At 41.4% G+C, this 17,500-nt stretch overlaps 1 protein-coding gene across 2 annotated transcripts in view; it reads left to right on the top strand.

The window, feature by feature from the left end:
* Positions 1-17,500, top strand: part of LOC106811953 (dual specificity protein phosphatase 8-like) — a 25,318-nt gene that overhangs the window by 947 nt on the left and 6,871 nt on the right. For both annotated transcript variants that reach the window (XM_014815697.1, XM_014815696.1), the window contains exons 2-5: positions 14,005-14,452; positions 14,614-14,724; positions 15,920-16,094; positions 16,673-16,854. In XM_014815697.1, the coding sequence (XP_014671183.1) occupies positions 14,336-14,452; positions 14,614-14,724; positions 15,920-16,094; positions 16,673-16,854 (585 nt within the window). In that variant the 5' untranslated portion in view covers positions 14,005-14,335. The remainder of the gene's footprint in view (positions 1-14,004; positions 14,453-14,613; positions 14,725-15,919; positions 16,095-16,672; positions 16,855-17,500) is intronic.

Genomic DNA, 17,500 nt, shown 5'->3' with positions numbered 1-17,500 from the left:
CGGCATTTGCGGGGAATTCTTACTAATAACAAGTGAACGCGAGTAGATAAACCTTTAGACTTTGATAATAAATGCATTTCGTGTTACTTTGCTATCAGTTTCAGAATTAAAACGATCCAAGTGCCTGCGGACTATGCAGTTGGTGGTCAGTTCTGTGCTCAGTGCTGTTGCTTATATCTGGCTCATGCGCGCACCCCAGAGCACATAATACAGCGGCTGCTATATATAACCAGATATGGCATATGCCAGCCATGAATATACTGCGAGCTATTTATAGCTGCTTAGTTGTGGTTTTCTAGTCACAGATCTACATGTTATCGTTTACATCACATGCAGTTACGTTTAGTTACATTATTATGTAGTGTGCAAGAGCTATATGTGCGACTAGGTTTCCAGATAGAATTTCACATAAAAAAACACGTATACGTCTCATATAACCTCATAAAACTACTGGATTTATCACAGCCACGATAAAATCGATATCCCACTTCTGCTTGCATGATCATTGATGAAATCATGAGTAGATAATAGAGACTCAGGATTATCTACTCCTGATGAAATCATTCAGTAAAACTCAGTCATTTGCCTCTGACCGTTGCTTCTGTCATGTTTCATCCTCAAAAGAGCCATTCAAATTTATTTCCTGTAATTGTTCTGTTTATTTGTTACTGGAACTCTTCGACCAGCTTTCATAAACTGTGAGATTGAAACTTTCTATGCTGCTGTTAGTAATACCAGGAGTAGATAATAGAAGACTATCTACTATAATAGAACTAATCTAATAGACTATATACTATAATAGACTATCTACTATTCTATAATAGAAGACTATCTTCTATTATCTACTCCTGGTAATACTAATAGTATACTGTCAATCTACTGACTTGACCAAGTTGTCTTCTGTCGATAGATCTACCCTCTTCGATAGAGCCTGGTACAGTGAAGAGTTACCATTACAATATTTGTGAGATCACTTCTTGCGAGTGTATGAACGGCAAGAAAGGTTATGATTTGTGTTTAAACTTGGAGTAATCATTCTGATCATCTGATCACCAGAATGATTACTCCAAGGTTTCGACAACAGTCAATATCTTTCTACATGTATGCAGCAGCACCGCATCACATCTGCAATATCGTATATATGAATTATGAATGGTTGGAAACTCTTATTGACATATAAATAGATTACAGATATTATTATCTATCTGTAATTGATAACTGATACGCCTGTTCTGGCAACAGGTGCGCACGTGACATTTTATATACATGTATATATTCTAGTTATCAATGCAGAGAGTTGACTCACTGACTAAATGCACACCACACACATTGTAAATATTCCATCGAGACTTGACCCAGATTCATATATATATATATTTGACAAATATTTGTCATTATTATGCTAGGGGCATACGAGCGATTTTTATCGCCCGATCGCGGCGATTAAAATTGCCAGCGAATTTAATCGCCCGATCACGAAGGGGCACACGTAGCGATTTTTATCGCCCGATCACGAAGGGGCACACGTGACGTAGCGAATTTGAGAGCGTACGCGTACGCCACTCGACAGAACATTTAACATCACATGATATCAACAACACGTCCGATTGGTTTAGAAAAATCGATCGGGCGACAAAATACGCCGGTCACGGGCACACGAGCGATAATAATCGCCCGGCGTAAATAATCGCTCGAAAATATCTAACATTTTGGATACGGGCGATTCGGTCGGCCGATTAAAATCGGCGTCGACGTGAAGGGGCACACGAGCGACGTGAAGGGGCACACGAGCGACGTGAAGGGGCACACGAGCGATTTTTTCGAGCGAATTTGGAAATTCGCGGCGATCGGGCGATAAAAATCGCTCGTGTGCCCCTACCTTTAGCTCCTGATATATATACAGTCACTGTGACTCATATGATTATATATATATATATATATGAATCTGGGTCAAGTCTCGATGGAATATTTACAATGTGTGTGGTGTGCATTTAGTCAGTGGGTTTTGTGTTTAACATAATTACTAATACTAACAGTAATAATTACAGCGATGGCAATGATCAATCACAGCATGTACAGCGAGCGTACCCAAACTGCAGCTGAGAGGGTCTATATGTCCCCCAGGGTACTGCCGGAACGTACCCTGGGTACGGTCTGATATACCGGAATGTACCCTGGTACTATCTAATATGCTGGACCGTACCTCGCCTACTCCACTAACGAGTCTAGGGAGTCACCTGCGCCTACTCCCTAACCCTAACCCTAACCCTAACCATATCAGATATGTCTGCCAGGGTACTATCGGAGGGTACCCTGGGTACGGTTTGATATATATCGGAACGTACCCTGGTAACTATCTGATATGGTTAGGGTTAGGGTTAGGGAGTAGGCGTAGGCGACTCCCTAGACTCGTTAGTGGAGTAAACGAGGTACGGTCTAACGAGGTACGAGCTACGGTACATATTAGATAGTACCAGGGTACGTTCCGATATATCGAACCGTACCCAGGGTACCCTCCGATAGTACACTGGGGCACATAGACCCTCTCAGCGTCAGTAATAAGTACCGAATCAGTACAGGAATTGGGAAGATACAGCTTTATCTTTCATATGACAAAGTGGCACGGTATGCAGTGAGATTGTGTGTCGGAGAGGAGCATGATGGCATTTATGTGGAATTATTAGGCGATAGAGAGCATATAAACGTTGGTGGAGACTTTAGGAGTAAATATAGTTCGTTTTTATTTACCAGGAAAAGCAATTTTTCCCAATATGCGGTGTGCATGTCACACTGGTGTCAACACCTTCCAATCTTGTCAAGTCACTATTCCGCCAGCACGGACAACCGAAATCGCGCCTATAACGCATGACTTTTGCCATAGCCATACTCAAAGTTGGGCATGGGTAAGAAACAGTCACATGTGTTTTCATGTGAGATGCTAGCTACCCATGTGATACTGTAATGTTAACTAATCATGTGACTGTAATGTTTGTTGTGTGACATAATTCATATTTAAATGATTACAGCATATTTATCTTCATAGCTGCTACTGACTTAGACCGAATAATTCTGTCCCATATAACCTTTTTTATATTTTGGTGAGGGTTATATTGGGACAGAACGGGGTTCATTGAAATTTCGTGAGATCGCATGCAAAATGCATGCGCTGAGAATGCGGCCCGTACGACGCTATTGGCGCGAAAAAAAAACTACCGTTCCCTTCTACATGGCTTTACCTTGCTACTGATGTGTATACATTCACTTCAATCGTTATTCACTTCTTAAAAGATTGTTTTTCATAAACACCGCTTCGTTCAACTTTCTTAAATTACATCGCCATTTACAAACAATCAGACCAATCAGAGCGAGTCTTACAATAGCCCCTGGTTCTCGCTTGTATCTGTGGCGCTGCAGGAGGCCTGATAGACTCGCTGTGATTGGTCTGATTGTTTGTAAATGGCGATGTAATTTAGGAAAGTTGAACGAAGCGGTGTTTATGAAAAACAATCTTTTAAGAAGTGAATAACGATTGAAGTGAATGTATACACATATCAGTAGCAAGGTAAAGCCATGTAGAAGGGAACGGTAGGTTTTTTTCGTGCCAATAGTGTCATACGGGCTGCATTCTCAGCGCATGCATTTTGCATGCGATCTCACGAAATTTCAATGAACCCCGTTCTGTCCCAATATAACCTTCACCAAAATATAAAAAAGGTTATAACTTATATGGGACAGAATTATTTTGTCTACTACTGACTATGATGGGCGTGTGCCACAAATTTTCGATTTAAGTGCTAGGATTTATTCACACTTCTGTATATATATATATATGTACACTTCTGTACATGTAATTCCGTTATAGTAAGGTCCCCCCCCCCTGTCCTATTATTGTATCATCTAAATATTCCAGCGAGAACTAGCAGAAAGCAGGTTAAATGCTCTGTTGAAATCCAATGAGTCATCACAGTGCATGATGATCAGTGGTGTGTTTTCAAATTTTCAATGTGTCTCACATACATGTGATGTACATGTACATCCACCACTGTTTACACTGGATGCTGATAAACCAAAACTTCAATAACCAGTCATATTTGCCAATATTATATATTTGTACGATATAACCATCTCTCTTCTTTGTTCACTGCTTTATTTGATTGTAATCTCTGCGGTTGTTCATAAAATCTTATTACATTTCCCCCGCGTAATTCCTTCGTAACGGTAAACCTAGTTAACCTCAGTTAAATACAGAGGGCAGTTCTGTAGATGACGTCTGTACGCCGTTCCCCCGCCGCTAAGGTTTACGGAATAAGCAACACCAATTATTGCATAAATTAGATCAGTATAGTCTTTGTGCTGCTGAAATTTCTCAAGGCGAGGGCAGCCGTGACGTCAATTGAATGCGAGTGAGAGCAATATAATGTGCACGTAGGCTCACACCATACAAGTTCGTGTAATGCGATTGTGTAGCGCAGCGCCGGCTTCTCCAGATATTATCAGATATTATCAGGATATTATCTTACTCCTGATATTATCCACGAACGCGCGCCCGCCTACCGGCCGTATACGCGGGCGCGGAGCTTCCTTAGACTTGTGTGCTCTGCTATCTTCTCCTGCCACCCGCGGGTATCGAACCAAAACCTATAGCTGCTACTGACGGTGGATCGATATTTAGACGCTCGTTAGCGACGATAGGCTAGTAGGGATTATCGCTGCATGTTGTCATTGCGATCCGCGTGTTTCGCATCGCGCTAACTCGATGGCAGTTTACTGATCATTCCAAACAAGTTCATAGTCAGCACTGTTGGGTTTAGTGGGTATTTTTCTTGTTGCCAGCTGTAATTCTAAGCGTGCGTGTTTTGCTATTTTTGTTTGTTGGTGATGTTCCATGTTAGTGGTTGTGCTCATTGATGCTTGGACAAACATAGCAGTCTTCTCGAACCACGTACTTCCTCTGGCATCTGTTCTGCGTCAACAGAGAAACAATAATGTGTTGGGCATTGTTCTGCGATAAGATTGAGAAAAATTCATCTTGAAATTTCCACCCCTTGCGCTTATCCGTGATGCAACTGTGATGCATTTTCTGTGTACTCGGGGGGTTATTGTAACATGGGTGGCAGAAGTTCTGCATTCTGTAATGACTATAATCTAATTGCACTGCCTGGCACATATTCCCCAATGCTATGACTATAGGAATCTGCAGAGGGGCTCATATGCCGGGCGGCGATATGCAGGCAGTGATATATATATAGGCAGTGACTATATAGTTGTGTTGGGTCATTCAAAGACAGTATTACACAAATGTACCTTCGATATCAACATCTTTGGCTTCCGAGGTTAGGCGTATATGAGCTGTCCATAATCCGCGAGCGTGAAGAAAAGCTGCATAATCGGATTCTTACAGTATAGATCGATCGCTCAGGTTACAAGTTTCAGCTTTGCACCAATATCTGCATTAATACTCGAAACGTTTGTAAACAGCATTGCCGAAATGACTTTTGAATGTGTTAGAGGGATAACGATTCTGTGGCGGGTTCGTTCCCCAATAGCGCAAATTAAGCTAGGTATTCGGTGCGGTTGATGAGTATCGTTGAGCGTACGCAGGAATATACTTATCGAACTGTTGGCGCGGGTGAGTCATCAGCTGTTGATTATTCGGGTGTCGATGACAGCGGCATCAGCAGCAGTAGCAGAAGCAGCTGCGGTTAGCTTCAGCTCGCAGGCACGCGCGTCGGAATTGTCACTCTGTGAAGACGCACGCAGTTATCTTATATGCATGTGTGTAGGACATGCGCTGCACGCTTATCCAAGCCTTGTCCCTAGCCTTGCTCAATATCGGCTGCTTCCCTTCTCTCTTCGCTTCAAATTTCCCCTTTTTCAGAGGATATACGATACTAGCAGGAGTGTATAATAGATTCTCTATTATTCACTCCTGATACTAGTATGTCGTAAGTCGTTATAGTAATGTATGCTGTCGGTGTTTACACGGGAGCTGGCATACGCAGTTGGCTCAGAATGCGAATTTATGCATTTCAGTGGATTTGCCACTTCAACTTATACTGCTGCTGTGTTATTGGTGGTTGTTGGTGGAAGGTGCGACCATAACGCTGCTTCCGTAGTATTTGGCTTGCTCTGTGGTTATCCATTCTGAGCGAAGTGCAAGATAGGATTGCATGATCTCAGAAGTTGCTTTTGGAAGAAAGATGGTAGTGTGACCGCTGTATGTCGTGAACAGGTTTGCATCAAACTTTTCGAATAATTTTTACGATTTTACGAATCATATTTCATATGCTGTAGCAATTAAACTGCGAATCTGTAATTTTGTTGCCGTAACTTGGAATTAATTCTGTTTTTCAATGACTTTTAATTCACATTGAAATCGTGTTGACACTTTTTAGAGCAGTTTTTCGGTGTCTATTTGCCCTGAGGTTGCCTTGATGTTGCCCGGAATTTATCAGAATATTCTGTATCTCGTTGACGCATATTTAGATTTTGTTTCATTTTTGTTCTTTCGTTTTCATTGGCTGAGTGTTTTACGTGAACAAGTCTTTTGGTTGTACAACAACAACCCACGGAAAATAAAAAGAAAACACCTCTGTCTACAGTACAGAATTAGAAAAAGGAACTAGCTGGCTTGAAAAGATGGCTCAAAATTGTAAGACTTCAACTCAGCCACTACTGCTGAAAGATTTTTCAGTAAAACTAGAGTTTGCATCTTGGATTGTCTTTGATGAAGATAATGTTGTTGGGCAGAGGGGAAAAAAGGAAAACTTTGTGTTTAGTGTTGACATGTATGGGATAATGATGATGTTGATTGATTGAAATAAAACAGGAGTTTAGTTAAATTTGCATTAATATTTTTATTTGTTCTTTCCTTACTTAAAATACACGTATCCCACCCATCCAATGCAATACTTGCTAATCAATTTTATCAAATTGCTATTCAATTTTATCTTTTGATTAGCAGAGTGCTTGGCGTACACTGGTAGTGACACATATAAGTGATCCAAAGGGGAATGAATGTGAAGAAATAAATTGCTCCGAACAAAGTGCTTGTGCAAACGTCTTCCGCTTCATAAATGACTTGACGCTGTATGGAAACTTGAGTTTGTCTAGTCGCATCTCGGCGTAGACCGAGCAGGGGAACGCGGGATGGCTCGTAACATTCGTAAACTTATATTCGAAAATGCTCGAATAACCACCAGCTCTAGAAAGATATTAGAACGCAGAGGCGATATATATCGTATAGGAAAATGGCATCATAACCTACGATCACCGTCTATTCGTATAGTCAGTAAGTGACCGTGGGCGGTGGGATATAACTATAAGTAAGCGATCCGGATGGCATACGCAAGTTCGCGGTGATACGAAGCAGACTTGCGCGCGTACGCTAGCTCCGAATACGTTCTCATAGAAGAACGTATATAGAAGAGCTTTTGGTAGACCCGTATATGGAGTAGTCAGTGCTGAAGCAACATAGTGCAGTATAGTTAAAGTTAAAGTAGTATAGCGCGTTAAATAAGACGTGTATCTCCGTTGTTTATAAACTTCGAACGATGAATGTGATTTTGTGGTCATTATAATGTCCAGATCCCGGAGGGGGGGGGGCACTCCATATATATTGCATGGTAGGTATGTGCCGCGGGAGAGACTCCCCTTTCTCACCCTAAACTTCTGTTCTAGTGCATCACATTTTTAAGAATATCTCGTTCCAGAGCATCCCACATTCAACAAACATTAGTTCCAGAGACCCCAATTTTTAGGTCTGAGTTAGTTCCAGAGCCCCCCATTTTTGACGTCGCAGTGGCACATACCTACCATAATGTGGGGTGAGTGCCCCCCCCCCGGGTCCAGATAATGCACACATTAACAAACTAACTGGCATCGAGCATGCGAGAGGGAGAATAGAATCACGAAATGAAGGGTCAGCACTCGGGATGGTATAAACCAGTTTTTATAACCCCTTTGGGGTCCGTTAATGGGCTTCAGGGGGTCCGTGATGCAAAATTCTGTGTTTATGTGCTTATGTGCATTTTTCCGGGGAGGGTCCGTAGCTTTCGCCAGATTCTCAAAGGGGTCCATGACCATGCCTCAAAAAAGGTTAAGAACCACTGGTATAACCTATATAGGACATCAGAATGGATGGGGTGGAACTAGGGAACTTTGGTTCAGCGTGCGGTATAAACTGGGAAGATGTGTGGGTTGATAGTGTGCTAAGAGTCTATACGCATATGCAATGAGATCTATAGATATGTGTGCGGGCGCGCGCGCGTGCGTGCGTGCGCGCGTGCGTGTGTGTGCGTGCGTGCTGGTGTGTGTGTGTGTGTGTGTGTGTGTGTGCGTGTGTGCGTGTTTGCGTGCGTGCGCACAGGCACTTGGAGCGTTTCAATAAAATATAATGCTAAATAAATTCGAAATTTATTTACTACCAAAGTCTTAATGTTTCTATACTCTCTTTCACCTATTATTGCCGACAATTGGCGGCAGCCAGTGTTTGTTGTAGATGAGCATTTGGATATCATTTACAGGAAATTGTCAGCAATAATAGGTGAAATAGAGTATAAAAACATTGAGACTTTGGTAGTAAATAGATTTCGTATTTATTTAGCATTACATTTTATTGAAACGCTCCAAGTGCGTGCGTGCGTGCGTGCGTGCGTGTGTGCGTGCGTGCGTGCGTGCGTGCGCTATTAGCAGCGTTGTTACTAGATGTGTAGACGCCTGCCAGCAGAGGTCAGCCTGTAACAGCAGACCAGCAAGCGTACGCAATATTAATGGCCACTATTGATCGTTGAGTAAGTACGCCATGCTGAAATCCCTACCCTTGCTCTTGCTTGCCTGGAAAAATCAGTTAGGATGTACATCGGAGTAACAAGTGCAGTTCAATGTGATTAACAACTAATAATCGGTGCCGATTCTTTCGTGGTGAGTCACAGAGTGTTTAGCATGACCAAAACTGTTCCTCAACGAAATACTGTCCGTAGCCGTATGTAGATGTATTATTTGAGATGGCTTGTTTTTTAGATCGTAAACATTTTTACGACATTACGACCTTTTCATGCTAAAGAGCCATTGCCATTTTAAAGACACCATCTCGTTTTTTACACGATTCCTACTTATTCCGACTCAAAATTTTGAAACTAACATTGTTTTTGTATTGACACATATTATTGCTCTACGTTAACTAGACATTGACTTGCAACAACACTGGACCGTTGTATATAATAGTGGCAGGATAGTGGCCATCATGTTTTTCCGATATGTTATTAGTATAACACTTGCACTATACCGAGTTGCAGTGCATTTCAGTTATTGTATTTAAAACCATCGATCTTAACTCTCTAGGACGCTGCACGTGAATGGACGTGATAGGGAATGTCTCAATTTATGCTTGAACGCATACACATGTGACTTTACTTGATATATATGGTTGATTTGCATAGTTCATTTGTTGAACATGTGCCACATATGTTGTGGTGTGCTAGCTCTAGATACTTTCTTATGTCTTCTATGTGGCCTAGCTGTATCCCAAGTAACATCTGGTGTGTGTGTGTGTGTGTGTGTGTGTGTGTGTGTGTGTGTGTGCGTGGCGTGCGTGCGTGGCGTGCGTGCGTGCGTGCGGCGTGCGTGCGTGGCGTGCGTGCGCATCAGGGCGTCAGTTCCTATTTTTTTCTTATTTTTTTCGACGTAATTTTTCTGTGGCAATTCCTATTTTTTCCTAATTTTCTGGACAAATTCCTATTTTTTTCTTTTTGAGGACCTTTCATTTTTTCTGATATCCAGAATTGTATGTATCTTTCTCAGAATGCAGGATTTACAGTTTCCCGAAAAGGGTGACCCGAATTTTTCAAAATTTCTGGGAGAAAGACCCCCAGACCCCCCAGCCCCTTACTTTAAATTAACGTAATAACTGTTTACTATCAGCCAGATACTTAATTTCAGTAAAGGTTGTTTCTCTCTGTTGGTATGTGGTATGTGTATCCAGAGGGGGGGTCCAGGGGGTCCGCGACGCCCCCTTTTTTACCCCAAAAGGGAAAACACATAAAAGATAATTTTCTGTCTTTAAAAACTGTGGAATTCCATCTGTGCATCTAGACATCCTAACAATTACTTGCTCAGATGCTCCAGAATGCACACAATTTTTGAAATTTTTTTTTGGGGGAGGTCCGCCGCATAACCCACCCCCCGCCCCCTCCAGTGGCACATGCGCTTAGACTCCACGCAATAAGCTGCCTTCTGCACCTATTTTATAAAAGTGCCCTTTATTTCTTACTGCATGGACGCCCCCCTGTTTTCAAAAAGCCGGATGCGCGCCCATTATAACAGTGTAAGCGTCATAACTATTTTGGAGTAGTCTCATCGTATTGGGTGCTTATGCACTGTATAAACTGCTTTAAATCAATTTTAACATGCATTTCTCATTAAAACGTCAAAATATTGTTCGCATGTGATGTAACTCCAAATATGTATATTAATAAAACCATTTGTGGTGGATCGGGATGGCTTTAGGGGTGTTGGGAGGCCATCTAACGCAACAAATATTCCTATTTAACATATATTTTCTCACCAAAATTCCTATTTTCCTCCTATTTTTTCACATTGAAATTTCTATTTTCCTATTTTTTGAGCGTCACTTGTCAGTTGACGCCCTGGTGCATGCATGCGGTTGTTTGTTTGTTTGTTTGTTTGTTTGTTTGTGTTTGTGTGCGTGCGTGCGTGCGTGCGTGCGTGCGTGCGTGCGTGTGAGTGTGTGTGTGTGTGTATTTATTAGCTTGTTTGCTTGTTTGTGTGTGTGTGTGTGTGCGTGCGTGCGTGCGTGCGTGCGTGCGTGCGTGCAAGCTTGCATGCGTGTCTCGCTCTCTCCATTCTTTTCTCTCCCTCTCCCCCCCCCTCTCTCTCAGAGCCAGGTTGCCTCCTCGGGAGTCTTACAGTTAAAACCTGTCTGGTGTTGTAGTTCCACACTCAATAAAACTGCCCTCTGGTGTTGTTATGGTCAGTTTATTTACATCAGACCAACGAGGAATTGTCCAAGACTAGGCAAGTCACCAGTAGGGGTGGGGCGATACAGGTAGCTCAAGATACAATTCGTATCAAGATACGTACAGCCTTATCGATACGATACGTATAGTGATACTTTCCTATTAGGAGAAATTGCCTGGTAAACTATCAACCGTGACTCTACCAATTGTGTGAACGTTTACAAAGCAAGTGTCGTAGCACGTTTAGTAAACAACGGCTATGGAATTGTGAATCGTGTTTTTTTAATGAAATTATGCTACTATTGATATGGATTTCTTCCATAGAGTATCGACGCATGTATCATGAATAATCAAATGTACCGATCTACGTGTATTATCAAGGTAGACTTTAGCGACCAATGAAACTCTCTCAATGAAACACTCTAATAGCCACTGTTCACTTTATCGTATACATGTGCTAAGCAAGGCATAGACAGGTGATGGGTGTCAGAAACGTGGTGTACGAAAACATTTTACGAGACAATACTGAAATTTGACAATTGTATTATTCAAATGTAAAATTTTGAGCAGATTAACTATTCGCCATAAAGTATTCGCCACTTAGTGTAGTAAAATTGCCACTTTTATTTATTTATCAAATTTGATGAAGGTGGCGAATGCCAGTGGTAGCCCGGATGATACAGTTGGTGTATCGATGAATTGTCCCACCCCTATAGTCCCTAGTCAGTCTTTGTGAGTACTGACTTATTGGTGACAGGAATAGTTAGTCATACCGGTATAGACGATGTCGCAGTCTGGATATACTGTGGGGATTAGGACATTCTCTCGAAGGTCAGTGCCGTGGTTCTCCAATGACAGTCAGAATGCTTGTTCATAGTCGTCGCATCATCCGGTAATGTCACTATGCCGGATAATTAACCATCTTTACTTTAATTATTGACTACCGACAACGATGTAAGCAGCTTGCTTGCACTTCCTGGTCATTTCCCACGGTCCGTATGATCTCTTATCCTGTCAGGGCAGCGACGGTTCTTGTACATTGGTTCGGAGTTGGGATGAAACAACGGTTTTCTGCATTGTCTGTGTACAAGGATGGTCGTTCTGATGATGCCATTATCATAGAGACAACCACTTACGATTCTGTACATTGATCTGTGCTCTCTGTATCACCTTCTGCCATTGCCTTTTTATCATGGTTTTTCTTCGTAGAATCCTCTGGTGTCTTTGTGCAGTCTGCATTGTAGACGTTTTTGCAATGACTTACATAGTACATGTAGTTTTCGTCCATTTTGCTGCCTCATCGTGCTCTGTCTCTCCTGACCTAGTTGTATCCCCCATATATGTCTGTCCAGCCGCCGCCGCCGCTCGCCGCCGCTCGCCGCCGCCGCAGACATTTTTCCTTCCGCTCTATAACTCGACCTTTAATTGACCTAGCGCGACCAAACTTGGTATACTTACACATCTTGGGGAGAAGGTGTGACGCATACCAAAACCAGGTCACTGCGACTTTTATTTGACCTTTATCATATTTCCTTTCCGCTCTATAACTCGGCCCCTAATTGACCTAGCGAGACCAAACTTGGTATACTTACACGTCTTGGGGAGAAGGCGTGTTGCGTACCAAAACCAGGTCACTGCGACTTTTATTTTACCTTGACCTTGATCATATTTCCCTTCCGCTCTATAACTCGGCCCCTAATTGACCTAGCGCGACCAAACATGGTATACTTACACATCTTGGAGAGAAGGTGTGTCACGTACCAAAACTAGGAGATTTTTCATTCATACTAGATCGTGGGGGATACATGTGGTTGGCGACAACTGCCATTTCTATAGTTATATGAATATCATCATCTCATGCACCTCACTTATTACAAAACGAACAGGGTGTAGGTGTGTCTTACGTTTACATACAAGATCGAGCTACCCAAGCAACTTATTTTGTGCAAAGTACCTTCGCTACGTACTCTGCGTTCTTCCTGTCCTCTTAAACCATGCACGTTTCACACGTGCTAGCACGCCAACAACTGTACCCCTAGAACATTCAAATAGCACACACGTCTGCTGCAACCAATTGACATATATATACTTGTGCTAAACTTATAAAAGACGTGTTGCACCACAGTTACCATTAAACTAACGAAATCTATATATGGCTCACATTAAAACAGATTTTACATAAAAACAGCTGCCTGGTTAGGCCAAACAAAAAAATAGGTGTGTTTCCTATTGCATCGAAAACAAAAGTAGGGTAGGTAGGTAGGGATTTTTTTTAAAATAATATCCCTCTGATGCATGCTATAAAGTGGTGTATAGGTAGGGATAAGTTAGTAAGCAAGTACAGAACGGGTTTGTAGTAAAAAATCTCAAGTTTTGTCTGTCAGATTTCAAATTTGGAAAAAAAGTTTAGGGTCGGCCCTAATAATCTAGGGACGGTCGGTTGACCGGAAACACACCTATTTTTTTGTTTGGCCTTACTAAAATACTAAAAACTCCTTTCCAGCTGAAAGTAATATTTGTGTACCTTCACAGGGTTCTCCCCAGGATGAATGTTCATTGTTGCGCATTTTAGACTAATTTTTTTTTTAAAACGTTTAGGGTCGGCCCTAATAATTAATCTAGGGACGGTCTGTCGACCGCAAACACACCTATTTTTTTGTTTGGCCTTACTAAAATACTAAAAACTCCTTTCCAGCTGAAAGTAATATTTGTGTACCTTCACCTCGAGCAGCTCTACATTCATGTTCATTGTTGCGCATTTTAGACTAATTTTTGTCGTGCAATCTCATATATAGCTTTCTATGATGTTTTAAGGGTTATTACCTGTGAAATTCAAGGTCTGGTCCTTGCCATCTTGATTGTGTGGAATGGAAAAGCCATTATCATATTCTGTAGGATGCAGTTAATTGTTATATAAACCCTAATTAATTCACTGATCATTCTAAACTCTATGATTTGCAGTTTTTCATTGCAGTTCGTTTCCGTTTTGTTGTGGCTTGTCTATAGGATAAAATGTTGTTTTTTATAGGTCTGAGTGACGTTCACAGAGTGATAGAAGGAAACACAAACATCTCGCAGTTTACTGGATGCTAATGGCTAATCTATCTGCTGCAATGCAATGCCAGCGATCAACAGTCATGGATGCTGGCTGAAATTCAAAGACTGGACACGCATTGTAGTAGAATATAATTATGCAACTACGTGACTATGGCTGGAGGAGCAGCTGTAACAATTCAAACATCTACTGTCAACGGTCGATGGCATCATCTGCTTGTGGGATTGCCATTTTGATTCAAATTTCACGAGGTGTATACAGCATACCACAATCACACCTTGAGTCGTCTCTGTGCTAGAAAGGCATGATGAATTTGCACAATATGATGGCCAACCATCCAAGGTTTGGTAGCGAGGGCAGTCCTCTTGGAGTCACAGACGCTCATCACGTTGCAGCTGTGATAAAGTCCAGTAACACTTCGGTTGGTTGAAACTTTAAATAGCCAATGCCAAAACCAAATTATTATTAATAATAATAATGATTATGACTATATTATAACAGTAATTGATCATATGACTTTATTTATGTAATTCGTTTATTGCTTATTAGTTCGGCAGTAAATGTGTTACTTTTCGTGTACAGGTGCTGATAGTAGATAGCAGGTCATTCTTGGAGTACAACACATGCCACATAGCACATGCTATCAACATATGCTGCTCTAAGCTAGTAAAGAGAAGGCTTCAACAAGACAAGGTACGACGATTTTATGTTCTCCTTCCGTCGCTTCATTTTAAATTTCTTGTTACTTCTGCTCTGTTTTCTTCCCTTCTCTACTCTTCTCAGCATTCCTGGTACTACACTTTACTTATCTGTTCACATTTGTTAGATTTTTCATTGTTCTCAATCTGTATGTGAACATAATCTTTCTGTCGCCCATAGTTTGGTTTTGGTAATTATTAGCTGATTAAAATTGTCATCCTGCATATGAGGTGGGACACCCCTTTATTGCATCTATTTGCAAAATACTTCCTGGTTTTGGTTTATTAAGATTTTACTGGCTGTCTGGTCTTCAATATTCTCAATGTCGTGTGTTACATCCGAGAATAATTATAAACATATATATACTAGTTACTTAATTGTCATATTACCTTTCATTCAGACATATGTCTTTAAATTAGTATTTGTAATCTAACTAATCTTATAGTGTCTATATGCTGTCTAGTTGAGGCAGTTTTGTCTTAGTGAAGTTATCTTCTTCCTCGTGTATACGGGCCCTCCTCGCGAGACCCAAGATCATCTGTTACATCCTGTTTGATTGATCGCATTGAATTAGTGCTTTATTCAAAATCACAGAAGGACATGGTAACGAGTCAAACATCCACTGGCTCTTATGTCTTGGACTGCAAGGGGGGGGGGAACCAAATATAATCTCATTCCTTTATTGCCTTAATTTTCCCAGGTTTAATTACTATAGTCTATACTCATGTGCCATATACCATGAAGTCGAATCAGGTTTTTATGATATAATTTTGCCCATAGTGAAAGCATCCTGCACTTTTTAACCTGCTACCCAGTATACCCAGCCTGCATCTATAGTCAATGTGTCATTGTTATTATGACAGATATGTAAACCTTTTGCTGATTATATAGTGGCTATATGTCTGCTATAATAACCAGGAAATAGTAATGAATGCACGCTACAGTAATGTAGGCTGATAAGAACAATATACTGAACTAACTATAGTGTTAGGACACTATAGTAACATAGAGGAGGAATTTTCGTTACACGTAACGTTTACTTGTGTGTCATATGTATGAGTAGCATGTACAAGTTTTTATGTATTTAAGCATATAATTTAATTATAATATAATTCAATGTGGTGATAATACTTGCACGGTAAACCATGCATAAGTTAACGAATTCTACTCTTCCTTTTCCTTCTCCTAGATAACTGTGAAGGAGCTAATTTCCCAAAACTGCCAGATGGATGCTGTCGAGACATCAGACATCATTGTATATGACGAGCACACAGAGAGTTTGGATTTCATCTCAGAGGAGAGCTTTCTTTATGTACTGATCTGCAAGTTGCGAAAGACCTTCAGCAGTGTGAGCCTCCTTCAAGGTGCGAAACTTGCGATTGGTGTCAGATAAACTAGAGGTTCTGTGACTTGCAGATGGGAATTTGCCTGGGAAATTACCATCAGAAGTCATGCATGCTGTGAAATCACAACTGGAAATTTCTCCTGGGAATGTTATGCTAATTTAAATTAGATTATCATGAGTTATAACAGTTTTGTTCATAAATGCATAACGCATGCATGTGAGTATAACGAAGCTTGTGTCTGTCAGCATGTAGATGAAGGTTGTGGTCTAGTGACGCTGATAGGGTCTATGTCTCCCTGGGTACTGCCGGAACATACCCTGGGTACGGTTCGGTATACCGGCCCGTACCCTGGTAACTATCTGATATGGTTAGGGTTAGGGAGTAGGCGTAGGCGTAGGTGACATATATGTACCTGAGGTAACTATCTGATATGGTTAGGGTTAGGGAGTAGGCGTAGGCGACTCCCTAGACTCGTTAGTGGAGTAGTTGAGGTATGGTCCGGCATATTAGATAGTACCAGGGTACGTTCCGGCAGTACCCAGGGAGACATAGACCCTGGCAGCTCTAGTGACCGAAACACATATTGTGTTTTGCAGGCGGCTTCCTGCGCTTCCAGGCAGCATACGTACGCCTCTGTGAGAACAAGAACTCGAAATGTGCTACGATGACGACGCACTCACAGCCGTGCCTCCCCGTGAGCTCTAGTGGGCCAACGAAAATTCTGCCTTTCCTGTTTCTTGGCACACACGACGATGCCCTTAACCAGCAGGCACTCAGTGTGAGTGAAAATGGTCATGTATCACCTTCATATAGTGGCGCCACCTAGCTGTTGTCAACTGGAATGTGCCTTTTAAAGGCTTATATGACACGTCTCAGCTGTTACTGAGGGAACTAGTGGCTGGTTTGTACAGTATTCAGCAGCTTGTTTACAAACCTGCATGGAAGATAACTTTCAGATACACGGAATTGATTATCTCTAGCACGTCACATGGTGAAATCCTTTGCTATAATACTCATGTTACCTACAACAATTTATACATGTGATTTGTTTATAATATATATACAGTGTATATAATAGTGTTGAATATATGCATGTATGTAGTACATGCGGTCCATTAAGGATACACTCAAGCTTATTGTTCTAATGGTGATCGAGTAAATGTTTATTGACTATAATGAATTGAATCAATCACGTTTTATTTATAGATGAGAGGTATATCTCTATGCTCAAGCCAAAAAAAATCATGACATTTTGACCACCTAATTATGGCTCAAGGGGTCGTTGTCGTATCAGGTACTACACATATGTACCCGACTTACATATATATGTATATACACAAAGTGTACCAGACTTGTACTACAGAAGTGTACCCTAATCCTAACCCTAACCCTAACCCTAACCCTAACCCTAACCATAAACATAC

This window comes from Priapulus caudatus, unplaced genomic scaffold (assembly GCF_000485595.1).
Source record: "Priapulus caudatus unplaced genomic scaffold, Priapulus_caudatus-5.0.1 Scaffold594, whole genome shotgun sequence".
Lineage (NCBI taxonomy): Eukaryota > Metazoa > Priapulida > Priapulimorpha > Priapulimorphida > Priapulidae > Priapulus > Priapulus caudatus.
The sequence above is the reverse complement of the archived record's forward strand: the minus strand, read 5'-3'. Positions and strand labels throughout refer to the sequence as shown.